The sequence below is a fragment of the Salmo salar genome, chromosome 22, assembly GCF_965601325.2.
Source record: "Salmo salar chromosome 22, fSalSal1, whole genome shotgun sequence".
In the NCBI taxonomy this organism is placed as follows: Eukaryota; Metazoa; Chordata; class Actinopteri; order Salmoniformes; family Salmonidae; genus Salmo; species Salmo salar.
The window spans coordinates 25,750,569-25,777,023 of record NC_138312.1 but is presented as its reverse complement, the minus strand read 5'-3'; the positions used below and the strand labels follow the sequence as shown (position 1 = coordinate 25,777,023).

The 26,455-nt window shown below is 42.5% G+C and overlaps 1 protein-coding gene across 1 annotated transcript in view; it reads left to right on the top strand.

The window, feature by feature from the left end:
* The window catches only part of LOC106582977 (rho guanine nucleotide exchange factor 10-like protein), a 140,841-nt gene that overhangs the window by 76,842 nt on the left and 37,544 nt on the right, over window positions 1-26,455 (top strand). The window contains 1 exon segment of the mRNA XM_082967444.1: window positions 14,896-14,967. Within this exon segment, the coding sequence (XP_082823570.1) occupies window positions 14,896-14,967 (72 nt within the window).

The following is a 26,455-nucleotide window of genomic DNA, read 5'->3' as shown; positions in this document are numbered from 1 at the left end:
ATCCATCTGTTGGTTTATTTTTTTCCTCCCCAACATGTTTTTGGGTAAAGTCATCAGGATGACACCTTATGCAATCGCTCTCTTCCTCTGTTCTTCATGAAGGTCGTTCTCTTCCTTTCTGAGCAGCAGATATCATCCTCCTCTCTGATTTGTGGTGAACAGATGCCATAGCATGGATTAAAAGCTCTTCCTCAACACAGATCCGCTGGGACGTAGCAGGCTCCCTTTCTACTCTGCAGCGCTATCTCTCTGGCAAACATAAACACACAAACAGCGGGGTGAAAAAGTGCCTGTGCTTGCCTGTTTGAAAAGCACATTCCATCCCTGCAGCCATTTTCCCCATCCCTCATCAAGGCTTTGCTTTATTAATTGCTAAAGCCGTAACCTCCCCAGCCCCCCTGTCTCACAGGAGCAGCGTAATTCATTAGGAGGGCTATAGATTTCTGGTGAAGTGGGGTTCATTTCAAACAGCCCTAATCTGTCACTTGTTTATTCATCTCCTTCCTCCTCTCTCCCGGTGTGTCACCCAGCGTCAGAGGACAACTGATCTCTCCACACAAACAGTCAGCCACTGCTCATCCCCACAGTTCAAACGGGACAAGGAGACAGGCCCTCGGAGGGAGGATTATGGGGATGCAGGAGGAAGTGTCAATCTAATTTCTCTGTGCTAGCTGGATCACAGCAGACGTGTCGCCTGGATACGGCTGGGCCTCCCGGTCAACGCGGTAGGGTCGCTGGGCTCAGCAAAAAAACACCTGCTGCAGTCCAGACACGCCTAGCCTAGGTTGTCACCGTCACCATCATGGGGACACAGTGACAGCACACAAGCTTCTACTGCTTAACACTCCCTATCAAAGAAGCACTCTTTACAGGGTCAGGGCAAGAGCCACACTTCTGGGTTTTAGAGAAAACAACTCACTTGGAGTTGTGGCTGTTCCAACATCTTAACCTAGATGTAGTGTAGACAGATACCAAGGTCTCATCTTTGTGGATCTCTTCATGTCAGTACTAAAGAGTATCAGATGCCAAACGTATTGAGCCAAGATAATGTTTTATATAGCTGGTGATAGTCTGCACAACTCTGCTCCCTAGCTTCCTGCTGGGTATATTGGGCTCCCCCCTGTGAGATTGTTAGTGTTGTTGCGGTCTGTAGAGTCTTCAGAGGTAAACTCAAATAGCACTGATGAAGTATATGAGTTTTATTGGAAATAGACCTAAAGTATGGCAATTAAATATATGTGAAGGTAGGATTAATCACGTGCTTTACATTATCATCCGTTCAAGCCTCTGAATGATGTCAACATCCTTATGAATACTCCCCAACTATATTAATGGATAGCCATAACACGTATGGTTTGACAGAAAATGTGGACTGTCTGGTCACATTTGTTTGTGTGATTACCATGGTAGTAAAATGGTTATCACAACCCTCAGTTTTTCCTTGCTTAAAGCTTTTTCTGTCTGGCTTCCATCGAGCTGAGGAACACTCAACTCTGTTCTCTTATATCAAGGCGGAGTCGACTTTAGATAACTGCTAGCAACAACATTGAGTCACCATCAGTCAATTCTTGTAAAAATGTAATTGTGAAAACGCTAAGTTTGTCCTGTACAACTGCGGTCCTGAAATTCATACCTTTGATAAACTTTTAGCAACCACTGACTTTTTCCTCATTTGTGTTGCTCATAGTACATACTACGTACTACGTACTACATACTACGTACGTAAATTGAGATTCAATTGGATCCGTGTAATCCAGGATCCTTGGGACGTCCCTACACCATTGAAGTTGAAATTAAAAATGGTTAGGTAAGGGTTAAGGTTAGGGTAAGAATAGGGGTTAGGGTTTAGGTTAGGGACGTCCCAAGGAACCCGGATAGCACTGACCAATTCAATTGGCGCACATTCGCGCTGAGTTGAGCAACACAAATTAAGAAAAAGTAGGTGGTTGTATTCGATAAAAGTTTTTTTTAGTAAGTATGAATTTCATCACCCCGCGGAAGGACAGCAGTTGTACAGGACAAACATAGATACAGCAGTGGAGGCTCCTCATATGAGTGAGGGGAGGACCATCCTCCTCAGTGAATTTCAGAAAATAAAATATTAGATAAAACTATACTAAATATATTCACGTCACCAAATAATTTATTAAAACACACTGTTTTGCAATGAAGATCTACAGTAGCCTCAACAGCACTCCCTGGGGTAGCACTATGGTGTAGCCAGAGGACAGCTAGTTTCGGTCCTCCTCTGGGTACATTGACTCTAATATAAAATCTAGGAAGCTCATGGTTCTCACCCCCTTCCATAGACTTACACAGTAATTATGACAATGTCCGAAGGACGTCCTCCAATGTATCAGAGCTCTTGTAGTTGTCGACCTAATCAAAGGATCAATAAATTAATCTAGTACGGAAAGAATAAACTACAGTAGGCTAGCACTGCAATGCATACAATGTGCTAGTAGTTTACTCAAAGAAAGAGAAATAAGATGTATTTATTCAAAAATGAAGGAGAAGCAAGAAAGAGTGCTAGCTATATTAATTTATTGCCACTGGGGGCCATCGGTGTAACTGCTAAACTGCTTGCTGTACACTGTACTGCATGATTGTAGCGGGTTTATTAAAGCGTTAGTTCTAGTAGCTAGCTATGTTGACTATGACGTTAGCTAATATGGTGACAACGATGTAGGCTGTGTGTAGCGGTTCGCGGTTGTCGTGTCTTTGACATCATTGAACTGAAGACTTATTTTTAGTTTACCAAATCAATACTATGTAATTATTATTACACGATTAACTAATCAGGTAGATGTAATTAACTAGGAAGTCCGGGCACCAAGGAAAATATTCATATTACAAAGTTATAATTTTCCTAATATAATGTTCAGATAGTTTAATATCTGATCAATTAGTCTTCTAATTAATGATGAATTGTTCTTTACCTCACGTTGGTCTCATTCCAAACGTTGTAAATTGTTGGTTATCTGCACGAACCCAGTCTTCACTATGAGTCATCCATACATCAATTGTCTTAAATCATTTATTTATTAACTAAATAAATAATCACAGAAATGCACAAACAAGCAAGTAGATATGGTTACAGGGAAATGATAGGGGAATGTGCCCTAGTGGGCTAAACCGGCATGGCGGCTTGGTGGACAAAAGGGAAGTGGGGGTCGACTGAGATAAAAGACACTACAAAGTTGATAATTATAACAATTAAATGCTAATCCCTTGCACATGAACACTCACTCATTCGGAAATAATTGCAATCAATATATATATTTACGCTCAGTGTGTCGTCTTGATCTCTGTTGGAAAGTTCGTTTCTGTTGGAGAGTTTGTCCGCACACTCACTCTCTCTCCTGTGGTTAAAATGGGTAGTTCAGTGTAACATTCAGCAATGTTGTTAAAGAATAGATGTTTCAGCGGTTGCCGGTCTTCACGTTCAATGATACCGAATTCCTAGCTGCAGACTAGTAATTAGTATCAAAGATTTGTTCCTATTCTGTTGGTTAGATAGTGTCAGAGTTTAACCACGTGGTATGGTTAAGAATTCAGCAATGGGCTCAAACCTTAGCCCTCTCGTAATTGAGGTAAGCTTGGTCTCTACTCATACCTTAAGCCCTCTCGTAATTGAGAGAAGCATGGTCTCTACTCAAACCTTAGCCCTCTCTGAATTGAGAGAAGCATGGTCTATACTCAAACCTTAGCCCTCTTGGTAATCGAGGTAAGCTTGGTCTGAAGTGGGAAAACCCAGGTGGGGGTTTTATTCGGAACATAGAAAAGGGCTGTCCCATGACGCCAGGTCATGTCTGTGCTCCTGGGGGCGGGCCAATGACTTAGTGAAACTTTAAACAGAAATACAATTCTCTCACATTAACATCATTACATAGCATCACATCATTTCACAAATATTTTCATTTTTACTCATTCATTTTATACCACAATTAGATGCAAGCCTCACAACTGAGACTCTTGTATAAACAGGGTCATGGTAATGTGGCTGTATTGTCTCTCATGAGTTTCACAAAATTGTACCAAACGGACCAGTTCGTAGCTGGCTGCTTCACCAACCTTTTATACATTCTCCAGAACATGAATATTGTTCAGTTCTCAAGTTCTGTGAGGTGGAAGAAATTCCTTTGTTTTCTCAATGAAACTCACTCTCTCTATATACTGTCTGGCCATGAGGAAGAATCTCCTCCAAGAATTTATGACCTGCCTAACAGCAACTTGGGTGTAGGGGAGAGAGAGAGAGAGGGGGATGGTGCAGAGAGAGGGGGATGGTGCTCACTGTACCCAAAGAGGGCAATGTCATGACATGGTTATGGTGTGAAGGTTTGGGTTGGAAAGGTTTTCGCCTGGTTACAGTCCACAAGCAAAGGGAAATGGTGAGTGGAGGAGAGCGCGTAGATATGAGAAGGAATTATACAACGAGCAAATAATCATGGTCTTTGTATGTGGCTGCTATGAAAGTGAATTGTGTTTGCGGTGATCAGGCGTGTTGAGGAAGAGCTTTTATGTTTCTTAAACAGAAGCAAACAGAACGAAACGGGGATAAACATACCTGAATTTGTAGAAACTTTTGCAACTGTTGGACTAATGATTACACCCTAGATCAGCTATATGCAGGCAAGCGTGTGCGAGGTGATATTGAATGTGTCACCTTGACGACTCAAATTTTTCTCTCGACCTACGTGGTAAACTTTCATTCAGAAGCTAGGTTGTAGCATTCTAATGATGGGTATAGGGAAAATGTTTGCATCACGTAGTAGTCTAAACCAATTGACGTTACATTGTGCTGGGTGAATGGAATATGAATGACAGTCATCCAATATGCTGTAATAGAAATAAGGCCATGCTTATTCAATTTGTTTTATCTTCCCTCAATTTAAACTGCACCGACCGGCACTGAGGTACAGGTAAGCATTTTCAGAATTGACATTTTTTAAAGAATCAACTGATGGTGACTCAATGTTGTTGCTAGCGACCAGTTCTCAATAGTCAACTCCACCTCGATATAAGAGAACAGAGTTGAGTGTTCCTCAGCTTGCTTCCATCCATGTCTTGTCTTCTTTACTACACTCCATACCAACAGAGGACAGTGTGGTGCTGGTGTTCAGATGCAGGGGCAGCCTGAGCCGTTGCACGGCTGGACTGTGAGGTCATCTACAATGAGGCTGATCTGTTGCTGTGACATTTAACATACTAATTACTGGAAATCATCCGTGCTCTAGCAATGCCTGGGAGTGGGGAAAGCCACCCTTGTCCTCAACCCCTCCACCCTCAGCCCAGCGTCTCACTTCACTCTGTTCCTGTCAAGATAGCGCACAGCCACATTGTACAACCAGGATGGGAACACAGCAGATGGGCTAAATCTTAGCCTACTTTTGCTTGATATAAAAGGAGACTAATGTGCCAGAATGATATGAAATCATTGCATCACTATAAAGAAAACAAAGCAAACTAGTTCTGCATCCCACCCTGTTTCTGAATGTTCCTGTTGCATTGTTCCTGTCTGTTTGTTGTGTTGGTTTGTTCTCTCCTTCGATCTGTGTTTGTTCTCTCCTTCTCTCTGTTCTTCTCTACTAATTACTCGTGTCAGTCACCCCTCTACCTGAACCCAATACATGGCCCACTGCCAGATTTTACTAGAACACTAGCTACCTCCATGACTACCGTGTTCATATTCAGAAATGTATAAGTCGGCTTGTTTTTTTTACATTGTCCAGAAAATGTATCAAGTCGCGGCATACAAAAACAGAAAATGTATTAGTATTTTTGAGAGAGTCGTGCATTGCATTTCTGTTTTGTCAAGCCAGTCAGGCCACAATAGAATGGTACAGGGGAAATTCCAAACCCAGGATATTACTTGATTCTATGTAGAGACGCCTTGGCAACTGTGCCCACGTCCCACTGTTTTTGTCTCAGGGGGCACCAGAGGACCCTTTGTTCTGAGTCCCATGCCATCTGATCTGGAGGATTAAACCCTGTGCCTCCCGTTTGGTGCCATCCAGAACCCCTGTCGAGACGCCGTTGTGGTTGTGACATCTTATAGGTGGGCAGAGATCCCCATAGCCCAGAACAATTTGGCCTCATGCAGATAGATTTGTGCCTGGCAGAGAGAGGGAAAGATGGATGAAGGGAGAGATGGAGGGAGGCGATTGACGCCACAGAGAACTCTTGACCTGTGGTCCTCTTTTGAAACCTATTCATCGGGGGAGAGTCCATCGCTTTCATCCAGGCAAGTTGGAACCGCCCGCCATGACCGCGGGGACGGAGGGAGCGACATGCGGAAATTGCATCACATTAGTCGGACATGTTGCAATCGGTCAGCGAGCAGCTGTGAAGGACACAAGGAAGAGAAAAATCTGTGTTGAGTCACGATTATGAGTTTGTGATGTCCTGGCAATGTCAGGCTGCGCTCAGAGCAGAAATATGCAAAACCACTCTCCCACTTCATTCCAGTTATTGCCTGATATGATCTGTGGGATAGCCAAAGGAGACAGCCAATCGTTACTCTACAGTCAGTACTTATAAAATTGAAGGAGACATCCCTGGCTAGGCTTAATAATAAGCTGATAGCCATATGTTTAGCCCGGAGCTTTGACCACACTATGAGCTTAGCTACGGGTCAATGAAGAGTTAAAAACAGAAAGAGAGCAGCACCCTATTCAATGAATTCCTACTGCTGCAGATGGTTTAATCATAGTCTTCCAATGACTTTGAATATTCTGAGTAATAGAGGGCTGCAAGCACAGCAGGTGGTTGACACTTTGATCTCTGTCCGTTGACGCTCATGGAATTTAAATCGCTGGATGACATCCAGCTCATGAAATGATAACATGAGCAGTGTGTCTCAACTTTGATCCTGCCATCCTTCTGGGTTAGATTCACTGGACGATATTGAACAACTAACAAGCAAACACAGGTCTGTCCCATTGGTGGCAGAGACATGTGCTCTTATATCTCCCTCTCTAACTTTAAGCATCAGCTGTCAGAGCAGCTTACCGATCACTGTACCTGTACATAGCCAATCTGTAAATAGCACACCCGACTACCTCACCCCATATTATTACTTACCCTCTTGCTCTTTTGCACCCCAGTATCTCTACTTACACATCATCATCTGCACATTCATCACTCCAGTATTAATGCTAAATTGTAATTATTTCACCTCTATGGCCTATTTATTGCCTACCTTCCTACTCTTCTACATTTGCACACACAGTACATAGATTTTTAAATGTTTATTTTCTATTCTGTTATTGACTGTGCGTTTGTTTATGTGTAACTCTGTGTTGTTGTTTTTGTCGCACTGCTTTGCTTTTTCTTGGCCAGGTCGCAGTTGTAAATGAGAACTTGTTCTCAACTGGCCTACCTGGTTCAATAAAGGTGAAATAAAAATTAAAAGTCTGGAAGCTGTCTTAGAGAGTCTCTATAAATACTGCCACTGACTGTGTGTGTGTGCCTGTGTGTGCATACACATGTGCGCGCGTGTGTGTGCGTGTGTGCGTGTGTGTGTGTGTGTGTGTGTGTGTGTGTGTGCGTGTGTGTGTGTGTGTGTGTGTGTGTGTGTGTGCGTGTGTGCGTGTGTGTGTGTGTGTGTGTGTGTGTGTGTGTGTGTGTGTGTGTGTGTGTATGTGTTGGTTTACTTTTGGGAAGGGGGCGTTACCTGACTGTCACTGTTCAATCCTAACCCTCTATTGATTACATTCCTGTGAAATAATCCACTGTGATTCCCTTGTACAGAATACTAAACATGTATCATGTAATGAACACATCCTATTCTCCAGCACATGCTCAAGGCAGTTTGTGTGGATGGTAATGGTGAATTGCCACACAGTCTTGTCTGCATGTTCACAATAAAACCCCTGAAAGTCCTAACCTGCTTAGTTTGCTTTACCTGCAGCCATTCATTTCAGTTTGACTGGAAATTCAGTTCCCGGCCATCCTGACTGTAGCCTACGGCAATGGGAGGGTGCAGTGAGGGATGCAGTTGGGAGCAGGCGCCAGAGCCAGTCAATTATCAGTTAATAAACAGCGGAGGTTTTCTATTAGTGTCTGTTAGTGCGTGTGAGAGATTGCTATGTGGAATTGGGAGGGGGGCACTGTGACTATGTGGTATTGAGCAGGAAAGGATAGGAGAAGGGAGGGGAGGGAGGAGGAGCTTTGCCTTGGGTGTATTATACCTAAATCCATTGGGTTGCTTTAACTTGGCTTGTTTTGTTGTTGTAATTCTGAGCTTAAAATATAATACATCTGCAAACAAACTCACAATTCTCTGCTGGGCAGGCCCAAACTGTAAGCTCAGGAATCACACTCTAAAAGACATCCCATCAGTGATGATACAGCACACTTTCCAATAAAGATAATCCATTACACAGACAATGCAAAGCCTGTTTGCTGCAGTGTGACTTCTCATTGATAACGTTACAGGTCCACTGGGTTCGATATTTGTGCCTCGTAGAAGCACGCCCAGCAATCTTCACACATCTAATGTGCGGTAAATGTAGACATAGTGGAGTATATATTTCACAGCGGCTGCACAGGAACTTAACTTTAAGGGTTAACACACACGTCCACCTGTGTTTCCCTCAGGAGGAGAACAACATTAATTGGTTCTGTCGAACCAGAGACAAAAGCCTGACAACACATGTAAACTGTATAAATAGTATAAAACATGGTTCTATTGTGTACTGTTACCAGTGACAGTACCTTCAATCACAGGCCAGATTATTGGCTTTGACAGCAAATGTTGATGCATATCTGTTTGGCTGCCATTGATGCAATATAAAACATGAATAGTGACTATCATAGAGGGGAAGGCCAGTCCCTGATGATGTGTGTAGGAATATCTATGGCTATACATCCTTCCCCTGTTTTCCTAGCATGCTGCAGTGCGGCTCTGGCCTACACTAACCATAGTGTCAATCTGAAGGCGGCATATGGACTGGCGCACCCTTGGGGTAATGGGTGGGGCAGACTCAGTGTCGGGCGTTGGGTCATTGGGAACCGGCAGCTGGGAGACCGCCCTCTCATCGCACCAACAAATCCCCCTTTAATTAGCTCACCTGCTGATCCTCTTCCCCTCTCTTCCCCACGTTCCCCAAAGTCCTCCATCAAATCTCCGCTCGATCTGGCTTACCTGCCTCCCTCCCTCCACCCTACATCCTCCCCCCTCCAACTGGGATCTTGTCTGCTCTCCTTGGCAGACAGCTGTAGTAGACGGTGAGGGAGAGTGGGCTGCTGACTGACAATTGCCTTAGCGGAACCTAGATTTTTAAATGGTTCCTCACTGACACCTTATTAGAATTGGCAACCTCAATGGCGTGTGCATCGCTGGAAACCCCACATGCTGCCTTTGTACCTGTCGATGCTTCCTGTACGTTTTAGGTGGAACTGGTTCACACCTTCCAGCATTATGATTTACATTATTGAGCGTCCGCTAGTCATTGTCAACACTAAAGATGTGCATAATCTAGCACTTGCTGTCTGCATTTAGTTCAATTTGGTCAAGGGCCTAGCTATATACACACACACACACACACACACACACACACACACACACACACACACATATTAATTTTATTTTATTTTACTAGGCAAGTCAGTTAAGAACAATTCTTATTTTCAATGACAACCTAGGAACAGTGGGTTAACTGCCTTGTTCAGGGGCAGAACGACAGATTTTTACCTTGTCAGCTCGGGGATTCGATCTTGCAACCTTTCAGTTAGTCCAACGCTCTAACCACTAGGCGACCTGCAGCGCCATACATACACACATATATATATACACATGCACACACACACACACACACACACACACACACACACACACACACACACACACACACACACACACACACACACACACACACACACATCTTTATTTTTACTATTTACACTACTATGAATTAACACATAGAATCATGTAGTAATGAAAAAAGTGTTAAACACATCAAAATATATTTTAGATTTTAGATTGTTCAAAGTAGCCACCCTTTGCCTTGATGACAGTTTTGCACACTCTTGGCATTCTCTCAACCAGCTTTATGAGGTAGTCTCCTGGAATCCATTTAAATTAACAGGTGTGCCTTGTTAAAAGTTAATATGTGGAATTTATTTCCAGCTTCACCTGAAATGCTATTCCAACAGCCTTGAATGTGTTCCCACATATGCTGAGCACTTGATGGCTGCTTTTCCTTCACTCTGCGGTTGAACTCATCCCAAACATCTCAACTGGGTTGAGGTTGGGTGATTGTGGATGCCAGGTCATCTGCTGCAGCACTCCATCACTCTCCTTCTTGGTCAAATAGCCCTTGCACAGCCTGGAGGTGTGTTTTGGGTCATTGTCCTGTTGAAAAACAAATGATAGTCCCACTAAGCACAAACCAGATGAGATGGCATATCGCAGCAAAACACTGTGGTAGCCATGCTGGTTAAGTATGTCTTGAATTTTAAATAAATCACAACAGTGTCACCAGTAAAGCACCATCACACCTCCTTCTCCATGCTTCACGGTTGGAACCAGACATGGGGATATCATCCGTTCACCTACTCTGCGTCGCACAAAGACACTGCGGTTGGAACCAAAAATCTCAAATTTGGAATCATCAGACCAAAGGACAGATTTCCACCAGTCTAATGTCCATTGCTCGTGTTTCTTGGCCCAAGCAAGTCTCTTTTTCTTATTTGTGTCCTTTAGTAGGGGTTTCTTTGCAGCAATTCGACCATGAAGGCCTGATTGACGTAGTCTCCTCTGAACAATTGATGTTGAGATGTGTCTGTTACTTTATTTGGGCTGTAGTCAGAGGTGCAGTTAACTCTAATGAACTTATCCTCTGCAGCAGAGGTAACTCTAAGTCTTCCTTTCCTGTGGCGCTCCTCATGAGAGCCAGTTTCATCATAGTGATTGATGGTTTTTGCAACTGCACTTGAAGAAACTTTAAAACTTCTTAAAATGTCCGCATTGACTGACCTTCATGTCTCAAAGTAATGATGAACTGTCGTTTGTCACGTGTGCTCCCTCTCCGGCCTTTAGGTCACCAGGCTGTTCGTTAAGCCGCACACTTGTCACCGACGTTACGCGCACCTACGCATCGTCAGACTCACCTGGACTCCATCACTTCCCTGATTACCATCCCTATATATGTCACTCCCTTTGGTTCCTTGCCGAGGCTTCATTATTTCTGACTCTGTTTTCATGTTGGTGCGTTGTTTGTGTTTCGCGTTCATTGTTTATTTTATTTATTAAAACACTCACTTCCTGAACTTGCTTCCCGACTCTCAACGCACTCATTACATCATTTCTCTCTGCATATTTGAGCTGTTTTTGCCATAATGTGGACTTTGTCTTTTACCAAATAGGGCTATCTTCTGTATACTGTCATGGAAATTCTAAAGAGGGGACTGTAGATCCTTTCAAACAACCTTATTATAAGATTTGCAAAAATTGAGCAGTCAACAATCCACTCAACATACAGTATAGTTCAGAGTTGAAAGGTCAATGAACAGACATTGGTTGAGAGACTGCCAAGAGTGTGCAAAACTGTCATCAAGGAAAATAATGGCTACTTTGAAGAATCTCAAATATGAAATATATTTTAATTTGTTTAACACTTTTTTGGTTACTACATGATTCCATATGTGTTATTCATAGATTTGATGTCTTCACTATTATTCTACAATGTAAACACCCTGGAATGAGTAGGTGTGTCCAAACCTTTGACAGGTACTGTGTGTGTGTATATATATATATTTGAGAGAGAGAGACAAATCAAACTCTGACTGTGAAAATTACCTGCAAAGGCCAGCGGTCTCCGGTGACTAATAAAACCCACTGTCTGCAGCCCACAAAACCAGCAGTAGCCCATCGCTACGCTGCTGTCCCTTTGCTTCAGCTACCAGCCTCCTCCTTCTAACCGCAGGGCTTCCATATGGAGCCATATTATTACTGCCGTTTAATTACCAATCAAAAAACATCTCACTCCTCGTAGCTAGCCAAGAGGAATAGCGAGGGAGAGACAGGCAGAGAGGGAGAGAGATTGGAACACGTGGGCTCTATAAGCAGAGAGAGAGAAGAAAAAAGGGGAGGCAGAGCAAGAGATTGATGGAGAGAGACAGTGCATCTGCGTGATGAATGTGAATAGATGTAGAGAGACCGAGGGGATGTGGAGGAACGCACTCACTGGACAGATGGGCAGAAGCAGTCATCTGTCCAGCATAATTTTTGGGGGGGTGTGTTTTGTGTTTACAAACACACCCTGCAAGGGAGAGAGGGAGGGATTTGGCAAGTGAATGTTATAAATTACCCATGATTGATGTTTCCTGCCTTTTGGACAACAGTAAATGGCGTGCAGCATCCATAGCTGACCTCGTTGAGCCACATTCCCACCCCAGCACCACACAATTAGATGTTCTGTTTGCCACATGGCCCAGCATCACCACCACCAATAAACATTCCCTCACAGCCATGGCTATAGTGCTGGTCAGGGAGGCTGCATGCCGACAGTGCTTTGTCTCATGGGGACACCAAGATTGAGAAGCAGCTATTCATTGGCCAACACTGAAAGCCTCCAGGCCTAAGACTGCTGTTGTTGCTCTTATTCTCTGAATGTCTATTTCTATTGTTTTACTACTGACTCATAGATCTGAGAGCTGTGCTTAGCCAGTTATAGCCCTTGTATTGCAGCGATTCATACTGCTCCAACTCTGGACTGGTCTGTTATGGTCAAGGTAAATGTCACACTCCAATAGCACTTAAAGTCCTCCAGTGGATTCCCTGTTTTTCATGTACTGTATACTGTACCTTCCCAAACTTTTTAGTAATAGAAAATGAGTTGATGCTAAAGTTTTTTTTTTCATCATCCATTCATACCCAAATAAATTCTCATTCAGGAGCAACATAATGGCTACAATTGTTCTGCAGGTCCCAGGTACTAACTGTGCTCTTTCAATTGTGAGGGTGCAAATAGCACAAACCAAGTACATGTACATTTATTGTATGTGAGGGGGTGTTGAGAAGCAGAATCTACAGATGGCTGTGGGCAGTAGGTAGGAGAGGTCTGTGCTGTAGTGAAAGGGCAAGGGTGCTATTATAACAGTAGGAGCTATGGAAACCATGGTTCAAACTCTGACAAGGTACTGTATGTTAGCCCATTTTAGACAGTCATAAAATGCCTTCGTTGCAGGAGGCCACTATTATGATTGACATCCTACCAAATGAAAAGCTTTAAAGAAACATCCTTTGTTTATTTCAACATGAAACAGTGCATCCCCATCAATTTCCCATGCCTGGTGCAATTTCTCAATGTGGTACTGTCATTTTGTCAGTAGGAGAACTGTGCTGTGAGTGCTGCTTGAAAGGAAGTTCCCAATATGAAAAGAGTGGCCTTTTTAGATGGAAAAACACCTGTCAGACTCCAGGGAAATAAACGTCACTCACAGGTTGACAACTTAGATCTGCTGGACATGGTAACACGTGTTGACGATGGAACACGTGAATTGATACCACACCACTGAGAAACGGGCCTATGTCTTGGCTGAATCTAATCCTCTTACAGGGCTCTATAAGCCGATCCAGATGTGTAGAGTCAATCCCAAGGGAAATCAGTCTCCAGCTAGAAGAGCAACTGTACCTAAACCATATGGGGATGAATATTTAATTATCTAAATGAACAAAACAATATATAATATTCAGTAGCGTTGCATGGGTAAAATCACTGGGGAAGCAAAGCCAGAAATGAAAAGCCATATTACAACCTTTGTGTTGTGATAAGTGCTTTGTTTGCTTTATAACCTGTTAGATTTATATGCCTTGTGACTGTGATATATAGGCCTAAGGCCGAGACAATAAGAAGAAACAGTGGCAGAATAAATTAAACCACACCTGTTTTATCACAAAACCAAAGACAACCTCTGTCTGGTGAAGTCCACAAAGTGTATTGCATGTAACAAACAGTTGCATGACCGACAGCATGGTCAAGTTAATGTTTCCGACATTTTCGGGTTAACGATACTGAACAACTATTGATTTAGATACACGGAGAGTTACTGCACGTAGCAAAGAAAACAGGAGCTGTCTCCACTATTCCAGCACCATCATCAAATCATCTATGCTAATACAGTGAAAACTAAAAGATACCAAAAACAATTTAGTCCAATCAACATAAGCTAAAAATTATTTGGCTGTCCATGGTTGTGATTTCTGTGTGTGTGTGAGTAAGTAGAAAAAACATGTTGACTCACCCTACTTGTAGAGAAATGCCAAAGCCATCCTCCTCTCTTTCATGTTGATGAAATAGTCTATGACTCCGTCATACAGTGCACGCTTTTTTCACTAGCCTAACTTCCTTTCATGGGCAATGATGAGTCAGCTACTTAACATCAGCCTACTACATTTAGCTACATATTGAACTTCCATCCTCTCAAGCCAGGGGCACTATGTACGAATTTACGAATGGATCAGAATCACCTTTATAATCATTGGCCAGAACGGAGAATTAAGTAAAACCACAAGTCCAAATCCTTATCTCCCTGCATGGCTAATTTAAGAAACAGACAATTTTAGCTAGCTAGCTAGCCACCTATGCTTTCTCCGGTGAGAAATATTCAGCCTCTTGCGAATTGGCATGTCTATTTTCATCCTCTTACACTGCCCCCCTCGGTCTAGACCCATCTAATTACTGGTGTCAAAGCAGTTAGTTACTTTCAGGAAGTTCCTGCTGCACTCTGACAACACAACAGAACTCTGACCAGGGCACGACTCCAGATATCTATTCCCACAAACAAGTAGAGATGAGTTTGCCAGGGGGTACATTTTTGGGGGAAGCCTGCCTACACGTCACTGGTAATATTTTTTATTGCTTAATATTTGTTTTGTTTCCTTTTTAGCTTGAAGCTGCCCTTCACAATCCGGTACAGTTCTCTGCAGGGTGCACCTTGCTACCTCAAGGCTACCTCTGGGTGAGTGACACATGCAGTGCTTACAGGCACACACACACATGCACGCATGCACACAAACACACACATGCACACACGCATGCACACAGACATGCACGCGCACACCAAAGTATTTAACAAACATTAACCATGACACCTTTTGATACTAATATCCTTCTGTAATATTCTATTTATATTGGCTGACCCTTCACTTTCATATACAGTGGGGCAAAAAAGTATTTAGTCAGCCACCAATTGTGCAAGTTCTCCCACTTAAAAAGATGAGAGAGGCCTGTCATTTTCATTATAGGTACACTTCAACTATGACAGACAAAATGAGAAAAAAAAATCCAGAAAATCACATTGTAGGATTTTCTATAGATTTATTTGCAAATTATGGTGGAAAGTAAGTATTTGGTCAATAACAAAAGTTTATCTCAATACTTTGTTATATACCCTTTGTTGGCAATGACTCAGGTCAAACGTTTTCTGTAAGTCTTCACAAGGTTTTCACACACTGTTGCTGGTATTTTGGCCCATTCCTCCATGCAGATCTCCTCTAGAGCAATGATGTTTTGGGGCTGTTGCTGGGCAACACGGACTTTCAACTCCCTCCAAAGATTTTCTATGGGGTTGAGATCTGGAGACTGGCTAGGCCACTCCAGGACCTTGAAATGCTTCTTACGAAGCCACTCCTTCGTTGCCCGGGCGGTGTGTTTGGGATCATTGTCATGCTGAAAGACCCTAGCCACGTTTCATCTTCAATGCCCTTGCCGATGGAAGGAGGTTTTCACTCAAAATCTCACGATACATGGCCCCATTCATTCTTTCCTTTACACGGATCAGTCGTCCTGGTCCCTTTGCAGAAAAACAGCCCCAAAGCATGATGTTTCCACCCCCATGCTTCACAGTAGGTATGGTGTTCTTTGGATGCAACTCAGCATTCTTTGTCCTCCAAACACGACGAGTTGAGTTTTTACCAAAAAGTTATATTTTGGTTTCATCTGACCATATGACATTCTCCCAATCTTCTTCTGGATCATCCAAATGCTCTCTAGCAAACTTCAGACGGGCCTGGACATGTACTGGCTTAAGCAGGGGGACACGTCTGGCACTGCAGGATTTGAGTCCCTGGCGGCGTAGTGTGTTACTGATGGTAGGCTTTGTTACTTTGGTCCCAGCTCTCTGCAGGTCATTCACTAGGTCCGCCTGTGTGCTTCTGGGATTTTTGCTCACCGTTCTTGTGATCATTTTGACCCCACGGGGTGAGATCTTGCGTGGAGCCCCAGATCAAGGGAGATTATCTGTGGTCTTGTATGTCTTTCATTTCCTAATAATTGCTCCCACAGTTGATTTCTTCAAACCAAGCTGCTTACCTATTGCAGATTCAGTCTTCCCAGCCTGGTGCAGGTCTACAATTTTGTTTCTGGTGTCCTTTGACAGCTCTTTGGTCTTGGCGATAGTGGAGTTTGGAGTGTGACTGTTTGAGGTTGTGGACAGGTGTCTTTTATACTGATAACAAGTTCAAACAGGTGCCATTAATACAGGTAACGAGTGGAGGACAGAGGAGCCTCTTTAACCTGTTGGGTCTAGGGGGCAGCATTTGCACGTCTGGATAAAAAAAATGTACCCGATTTAATCTGGTTACTAATCCTACCCAGTAACTAGAATATGCATATACTTATTATATATGGATAGAAAACACTCTAAAGTTTCCAAAACTGTTTGAATGGTGTCTGTGAGTATAACAGAACTCATTTGGCAGGCAAAACCCTGAGACATTTTCTGACAGGAAGTGGATACCTGATGTGTTGTATTGACTTTAAACCTATCCCATTGAAAAACACAGGGGTTTAGGAATATTTTGGCACTTCCTATTGCTTCCACTAGATGTCACCAGCCTTTACAAAGTGTTTTGAGTCTTCTGGAGGGAGATCTGACCGAACAAGAGCCATGGAACGATGATGGCCCATTAGACACCTGGCGCGCGAGTTCATGTTGGGTACCCTCGTTCCAATACGTTATAAAAGAGTATGCATTCGTCCACCTTGAATATTATTCATGTTCTGGTTAAAAAAGGCCCTAATGATTTATGCTATACAACGTTTGACATGTTTGAACGAACGGAAATATATTTTTTCCCCTCGTTCATGACGAGAAGTCCGGCTGGCTTACATCATGTGCTAACGAGACGGAGATTTTTGGACATAAATGATGAGCTTTTTTGAACAAAACTACATTCGTTATGGACCTGTGATACCTGGAAGTGACATCTGATGAAGAGAATCAAAGGTAATGGATTATTTACATAGTATTTTCGATTTTAGATCTCCCCAACATGACGTCTAGTCTGTATCGCAACGCGTATTTTTCTGGGCGCAGTGCTCAGATTATTGCAAAGTGTGATTTCCCAGTAAGGTTATTTTTAAATCTGGCAAGTTGATTGCGTTCAAGAGATGTAAATCTATAATTCTTTAAATGACAATATAATATTTTACCAATGTTTTCTAATTTTAATTATTTAATTTGTTACGCTGACTTGACTGCCGGTTATTGGAGGGAAACGATTTCCTCAACATCAATGCCATAGTAAAACGCTGTTTTTGGATATAAATATGAACTTGATAGAACTAAAAATGCATGCATTGTCTAACATAATGTCCTAGGAGTGTCATCTGATGGAGATTGTAAAAGGTTAGTGCATCATTTTAGCTGGTTTTATGGTTTTGGTGACCCTGTCTTTGACTTGACAAAACATTACACACAACTCTTGTAAATGTACTGTCCTAACATACTCTAAATTTATGCTTTCGCCGTAAAACCTTTTTGAAATCGTAAAACGTGGTTAGATTAAGGAGATGTTTATCTTTCAAATGGTGTAAAATAGTTGTATTTTTGAAAAATTTGAATTTTGACATTTATTTGGATTCAAATTTGCCGCTCTTGAAATGCACCTGCTGTTGATGGAGTGCACCACGGGTGGCACGCTAGCGTCCCACCTAGCCCCAAGAGGTTAACCTGTTATGGCTAGGGGGCAGTATTTTCACGGCTGGATAAAAAACGTACCGATTTAATCTGATTATTAGTCCTGCCCAGAAACTAGAATATGCATATAATTATTAGCTTTGGATAGAAAACACTCCAAAGTTTCTAAAACTGTTTGAATGGTGTCTGTGAGTATAACAGAACTCATTTGGCAGGCCAAAACGTGAGAAGATTCTGTACAGGAAGTACCCTGTCTGACCATTTCTTGAACTTCTTTGCCATCTCTATCCATTACAAAGGATCTCTGCTCTAACGTGACACTTCCTACGGCTCACATGGTCTCTCAGAGCCCAGGAAAAAGCTGAATGACTTAAGACCAAGCTCCCGTGCAGCAGCTCTATTTCCTTTTCCAACAGCAAGATCAATCGCCTTCAACTTGAAAGCTGCATCATATGCATTTTTGAAAAATTTGAATTTTGACATTTATTTGGATTCACATTTGCCGCTCTTGAAATGCACCTGCTGTTGATGGAGTGCACCACGGGTGGCACGCTAGCGTCCCACCTAGCCCCAAGAGGTTAATTCAAAGCCCTGGCTGAAACACACGAGCGCTTTTGCTAAGTGGTCTATCAGAGGACAAAGGGCTTAGGCTCGTGCACTGGCCGCCCCCGTCTTTCTGTTTTTCCCTTTATTTGCCGAAACACAGATTCCCGGTCGGAATATTATCGCTTTTTTACGAGAAAAATGGCATAAAAATTGATTTTAAACAGCAGTTGACATGCTTCGAAGTACGGTAATGAAATATTTAGAAATCGTTTGTCACGAAATGCGCCATGCGCGCGACCCTTATTTAGCATTCGGATAGTGTCTAGAACGCACGAACAAAACGCCGCTATTTGGATATAACGATGGATTATTTTGGACCAAACCAACATTTGTTATTGAAGTAGAAGTCCTGGGAGTGCATTCTGACGAAGAACAGGAAAGGTAATCAAACTTTTCTAATAGAAAATCTGATATTGGTGAGTGCTAAACTTGGTGGGTGTCTAAATAGCTAGCCCTGTGATGCCGGGCTATCTACTGAGAATATTGTAAAATGTGCTTTCACCGAAAAGCTATTTTAAAATCTGACATATCGAGTGCTTAAAGAAGAAGTTACAGGTCTGTGAGAGCCAGAAATGTTGCTTGTTTGTAGGTGACCAAATACTTATTTTCCACCATAATTTGCAAATAAATTAATAAAAAATCCTACAATGTGATTTTCTGGAGAAAAAAAATCGCATTTTGTCTGTCATAGTTGACGTGTACCTATGATGAAAATTACAGGCCTCTCTCATCTTTTTAAGTGGGAGAACTTGCACAATTGGTGGCTGACTAAATACTTTTTTGCCCCACTGTACACTCTTAGTAAAAAAGGTGCTATCTAGACCTAAAAGGGTTCTTTGGCTGTCCCCATAGGAGAACCCTTTGAATAACTATTTTTGTTTCCAGGTAGAACCCTTTTGTTTCCAGGTAGAACCCTTTCGAAACCGTTTTGGTAGTATACGAGAGTGTGGGAGAAAGAAAAGACTACAGAGGGGTTTTGTGATGAGTGGAGCAAATTTCACTGGCAGACAAAAGTGCCACAATCCCTGGACTTGTTGGAATTTAGCTGGATTTAAAATAGGACCACTTTCTGTGAAAAACCATGCCTCAGAAAATCATCTGTTAATCTTAGTTTCATTTTTTGGTGCCCCTCCTTTCTGTGAAGAATGGGCAATTGATGGGGTAATCCTCCTAAAGTAGGTTGATAAATCAGGTGGATAAATTGGGTGGATAATGCCAGACAGTGGAAGAAGCCCTCTAGGACCTAGCTAGAAAGGCTGTGCTCCCTATCTGGGACTTAATTGTTTTAGTGGTTATCCTGAAGATTCTGAACTCTACTCACACAACTTACACTGACACCCCAACACACACACACAGTCTACATACGCCCACACACACATAACATTCACACACATATACAGACACCACCACACACACACACACACACACACACACACACACACACACACACACACACACACACACACACACACACACACACACACACACACACTGCTGCTACTGTCTATTATCTATCCTGTTGCCTAGTCATTTTACCCCAACCTACAGTAAATGTACAGTACATAGCTAGCTCAATTACCTCATACCCTTGCACATCGACTTGGGACTGGTACTCCCTGTATATAGCTATGTTATTTTCTATTTTGTTATTGACTGTGTACTGTATTTATTCCTTGTGTCACCATTTCTATTTCATTTTATTTTATCTTAAACTAAGCATTTCACTGTTATTCTACACCTGTTGTCTACGAAGTATGGGACAAATACAATTCGATTTTAGAGCACCAGGCCCTGTCTAGCTCTGAGGGGGTATACATGGTTTGCATCCCAAAGGGTACGCTATTCCCTACATAGTCCAAGACTTTTGACCAGGGCCCATAGGGCTCAGGTCAAAAATACTACACTAAAATGTTGCTAATAGAATGCCATTTGGGATGCATCCCTGCCTTTTAGAGGACAATTATGTTTATGTGGAAGAGACTATGCTCTATTTGACCTTGAATATGCACCAGAAATCACAATAATAGTAGACTTTATCATTGCTGAACCTTGTTTTACTCCCAATATTTTTTTGTTGAGGAGACCACAGCACACTTTTTATTCACTCCACTGGTGCACCCAGCTGGCGCATTGGGCATCAACAAAGGCTCTTTGGCCATCTTCCCCACTCAATGTACAGTCATGGCCAAAAGTTTTGAGAATGACACAAATATACATTTTCACAAAGTTTGCTGCCTCAGTGTCTTTAGATATTTTTGTCAGATGTTACTATGGAATACTGAAGTATAATTACAAGCATTTCATAAGTGTCAAAGGCTTTTATTGACAATTACATGAAGTTGATGCAAAGAGTCAATATTTTCAGTGTTGACCCTTCTTTTTCAAGACCTTTGCAATCCGCCCTGGCATGCTGTCAATTAACTTCTGGGCCACATCCTGACTGATGGCAGCCCATTCTTGCATAATCAATGCTTGGAGTTTGTCAGAATTTGTGGGTTTTTGTTTCTCCACCCGCCTCTTGAGGATTGACCACAAGTTCTCAATGAGATTAAGGGCTGAGGAGTTTCCTGGCCATGGACCCAAAATATCGATGTTTTGTTCCCCGAGCCACTTAGTTATCACTTTTGCCTTATGGCACGGTGCTCCATCAAGCTGGAAAAGGCATTGTTCATCCCCAAACTTCCTGTATGGTTGGGAGAAGTTGCTCTTGGAGGATGTGTTGGTAACATTTTTTATTCATGGCTGTGTTCTTAGGCAAAATTGTGAGTGAGCCCACTCCCTTGGCTGAGAATCAACCCCACAAATTAATGCTCTCAGGATGCTTTACTGTTGGCATGACACAGGACTGATGGTAGCGCTCACCTTGTCTTCTCCGGACAAGCTTTTTTCCGGATTCCCTAAACATTCAGAAAGGGGATTCATCAGAGAAAATGACTTTATCCCAGGCCTCAGCAGTCCAATCCCTGTACCTTTTGCAGAATATCAGTCTGTCCCTGATGTTTCTCCTGGAGAGAAGTGGCTTCTTTGCTGCCCTTCTTGACACCAGGCCATCCTCCAAAAGTCTTCGCCTCACTGTGCGTGCAGATGCACTCACACTTGCCTGCTGCCATTCCTGAGCAAGCTCTGTACTGGTGGTGCCCCAATACCGCAGCTAAATCAACTTTAGGAGACGGTCCTGGCACGTGCTGGACTTTCTTGGGCGCCCTGAAGCCTTCTTCACAACAATTGAACCGCTCTCCTTGAAGTTCTTGATGATCCGATAAATTATTGATTTAGGTGCAATCTTACTGGCAGCAATATCCTTGCCTGTGAAGCCCTTTTTGTGCAAAGCAATGATGACGGCACGTTTTTCTTGCAGGTAACCATGGTTGACAGAGGAAGAACAATGATTCCAAGCACCACCCTCCTTTTGAAGCTTCCAGTCTGTTATTCGAACTCAATCAGCATGACAGAGTGATCTCCAGCCTTGTCCTCGTCAACACTCAGACCTGTGTTAACGAGAGAATCACTGACATGATGTAAGCTGGTCCTTTTGTGGCAGGGTTGACATTTAGTGGAAAAGTTTTTTGGGGGATTCAGTTCATTTGCATGGCAAAGAGGGACTTTGCAATTAATTGCAATTCATCTGATCACTCTTCATAACATTTTGGAGTATATGCAAATTGCCATCATACAAACTGAGGCAGCAGACTTTGTGAAAAATAATATTTGTGTCATTCTCAAAACTTTTGGCCACGATTGTACAGTACTTAAATAATAAATAAATAACAATGATTGAAGTGTTTTGCAATGTTTTGGCAACGTTGAGCTTGAGAACGTCAAGTGCTGCAGTTATGTAGGCCACATGTGTGACAGGTTGCAACACATGATACAGTACCTACCTTGAAAGATCAAGTTTTGCAAACAATCCAGCATCCACTGTTACCTACCATGCAATCATCACACAAAGCTTTTCAAACAGCATATATCTTCACCTAAGTAAGTGTTCTTCCCAATCTACTTTATGTCACATGCCTGTAATTTATTTCCTAACAACATCCCAAAGTTAGGATTATTCTTTTTTGGAAGATACACAATATCATAATAAGAGCTAGTGGAACCATGAATAAACAACTGGTCGGGCGCTCTGCTCTCCTCTGCTCACTCCCCCACTCGTCTCAGATCTACCTCCCTGGCAGGCTTGTCAAATGAGGGATGACACTAATCATGTTAAAGTGAGATGGGCTGGTGGGATTTCTGCTGGCTTTGATCACAGCAATGCCATTGTTTCTAATCAGTCTGATTCACATGCATTTCCCTGCCTGTCTACATTCGCCGCTTCATTCCCCTTCTCTGACTGGTGTATTTCCCCCTTATACCATAAATGACCTCTCCTCGCTCCCTCGTCCTCAGCCACTCCAGATTTCAGACAAGTTCAGATTCATCCTCATGGTGTGTAACGTGGTAAACAAAGCGGGACTGAAACAGAATAAGAGCTAAGATTTTAGAATGAGTCATTGCCAACGTTACAAACTTCAGCGTTCACTTGAGCGTTCACTTAGCCTCACCACCAAGGCATGTCTATTTTCATCCTCTTACACTGCCTCCCTCGTTCCAGACCCATCTAATTACTGCTGTCAGAGCAGTTAGATACTTTAAGGAAATTCCTGCTGCACTCTGACAAAACAATAGAACTCTGGCCAGGGCACGACTCCAGATATCTATTCCCACAAACATGTAGTGATGAGTTTGTCAGGACACAGTCATTTCACTGGGTCTGTGGAGGAATTGGATGGAGAAGGACAGGGGCAGTTGGATGTGTGGGTGGTTACGTGTAGGAGAATGAGGGAGTTGGGATTGCTTCAGGCTCTTGTTACACAGAGCCACTTGTCTTGAAGCTTTGTTTTCGGGGAGCTCGTCTCCGTAGTTTTCCCCGTGTAACAGTCCATTATTTGCTCTGGCTCGCTAGCCAGAGCCCAAGGGACTTTTCCCTTCCAGATCAGCATGCTGATACAAATCTAACAAATGATTGCATGCAAATAAGGCCAGGGAGGGGAGTCGAAAGGGTCTAAAGACTATATTTATCCCAAGTCTTATTCACATAATGTGACTCCTGTGGAAAATCCATCTTTGCTATTCAGTGTCAGTTTTTGGGAGGGACAATACACTTCAGTTGGACAGTTGCATCAGTCCCATAGAGAGAAAAACAGCTTGGAGAATCCTGTTGAAAACCCATGACGACTTCACTTAATGATTGGAGAGTGTGATTTGGAGCCTCCTAATTGAAATTGCTACAGCTCTAGGTTTACCCTCTGCCTCTCTTCCCTTCCCTTGTAGTGACATTGGCAGGCTTGACACAAGGCCAATATTTGATTTGACTTATTATTTGATTTATTAGGATCCCCATTAGCCGACGCCAAAGGCGACAGCTAGTCTTACTGAGGTGCGACACATAATGAAAAGACATTACAAACAAAATACTTTAATTTACATACACTACCGTCAAAAGTTTGGGGTCACTTAGAAATGTCCTTGTTTTTGAAAGAAAAGCACAGTTTTTGTCCATTAAAATAACATAAAATTGATCAGAAATACAGTGTAGACATTGTTAATGTGGTAAATGACTATTGTAGCTGGAAACGGCAGTTTTTTTTATGGTATATCTACATAGGTGTACAGAGGCCCATTATCAGCAACAATCACTCCTGTGTTCCAATGGCACGTGGTGTTAGCTAATCCAAGTTTACCATTTGAAAAGGCCAATTGATCATTAGAAAAGCCTTTTGCAATTATGTTAGCACAGCTGGAAACTGTTGTCCTGATTAAAGAAGCAATAAAACTGTCCTTCTTTAGACTAGTTGAGTATCTGGATCATCAACATTTGTGGGTTCCATTGCAGGGTCAAAATGGCCAGAAATAAAGACCTTTCTTCTGAAACCCCTCAGTCTATTCTTGTTCTGAGGCTATTCCATGCGAGAAATTGCCAAGAAACTGAAGATCTCGTACAATGCTGTGGACTACTCCCTTCACAGAAGAGCGCAAACTGTCTCTAACCAGACTAGAAAGAGGAGTGGGAGGCCCCGGTGCACAGCTGAGCAAGAGGACAAGTACATTAGAGTGTTTAGTTTGAGAAACAGATGCCCCACAAGTCCTCAACTGGCAGCTTCATTAATTAGTACCCGCAAAACACCAGTCTTAACGTCAACAGTGAAGAGGCGACTCCGGGATGCTGGCCTTCTGGGCAGAGATTCGGCCCGCCTTTTCCTGTAGTCCATGATCAGCTCCTTTGTCTTGCTCACATTGAGGGAGAGGTTGTTGTCCTGGCACCACACTGCCTGGTCTCTGACCTCCTCCCTATCGGCCGTCTCATCGTTGTCCATGCCTACCACTGTTGTGTCATCAGCAAACTTAATGATGTTGTTGGAGTCGTGTTTGACCACACAGTCGTGTGTGAACAGGGAATACAGAAGGGGACAAGTACACCCCCAAGGGGCCCCAGTGTTAAGGATCAGCGTGGCAGACATGTTGTTGCATACTCTTTCCACCTGGGGAGCAGCCCCTCAAGAAGTCCAGGATCCAGTTGCAGAGGGAGGTGTTTAGTCCCAGAGGCCTTAGCTTAGTGATGAGCTTCTATGGTGTTGAATGCTGAGCTGTAGTCGATGAACAGCATTCTCACATAGGTGTTCCTTTTGTCCAGGTGAGAAAGGGCGGTGTGGAGTGCGATTGTGATTGCGTCATCTGTGGATCTGTTGGGGTGGTATGAGAATTGGAGTGGGTCTATGAGAGATAGTAGTGGCTATATAGTCAAGTAACATCCTTAGTATCTTTCCATGTAAGTTGTCAATGCCAGTACCAACTTTACAAAATTCCAACATACACTGCTTTTCTTTCATTATTTGTTTTTTTAATGCATTTTATTTCCAATGGTTTTTTGGTGAATAAACCATCTGATTCGATGAAAGATGGAATTGAATTTGTCTTTCTGCCCATATTTTCATTTAAAGTACTTCAAAGTTGTTTCCATCATTCTTTATATCATTGATCTTGACTTCATAATACAGTTTCTACTTTTTGTTGAGTTTAGTCACATCATTTCTCAATTTGCAATAAGTCAGCCAGTCAGATGTGTAGCCAGACTTATTAGCCATTCCTTTTGCCCCATCTCTTTCAACCATACGGTTTTTCAATTCCTCATCAATCCATGGAGCCTGAACAGTTCTAACAGTCAGTTTCTTAACATGTCCATGTTTATAAATAATTGGAAGAAGGACTTTCATAAATTCATCAAGTGCAGCATCTGGATTCTCCTTATTAATCACATCAGACCAACACATATTTTTTAACATCATCCACATAAGAGTCACAGCTAAATCTTTTGTATGACCTCTTATACAGTATTTTAGGCCCCGCTTTTGGAACTTTGGCTTTCCTGGATATAGTCACTATATTGTTATCACTGCATCCAAAGTTTTACAGTATTAGTAAAAATGTGATCAATGCATGTACCTGTAGTGTTTGTTAACATCCTGGTAGGTTGATTAATAACCTGAACTAGATTTAAAGACACTGGTTACATTGAGAAGCTTCCTCTTGAGTGGACAGCTTGATAAAAACCAGTCAATATTCAAGTCTCCAATTAAGTAGACCTCTCTGTTTACTTCACATACACCATAAAGCATTTCACACATATTATTTAGATACTGACTGTTAGTACATGGTGGCCTATACAAAATTCTAACATACAATGCTTTTCTTTCATTATTTGTTTTTTTAATGCATTTTACTTCCAATGTATTTTTGGTGACTAAACCATCTGATTCCGGATTAGTCTCCCGCTCATTGAAAGCGGCAGCTCTAGCCTTTAGCTCGATGCGGATGTTGCCTGTAATCCATGGCTTCTGGTTGGGATATGTACGTACAGTCACTGTGGGGACGATGTCGT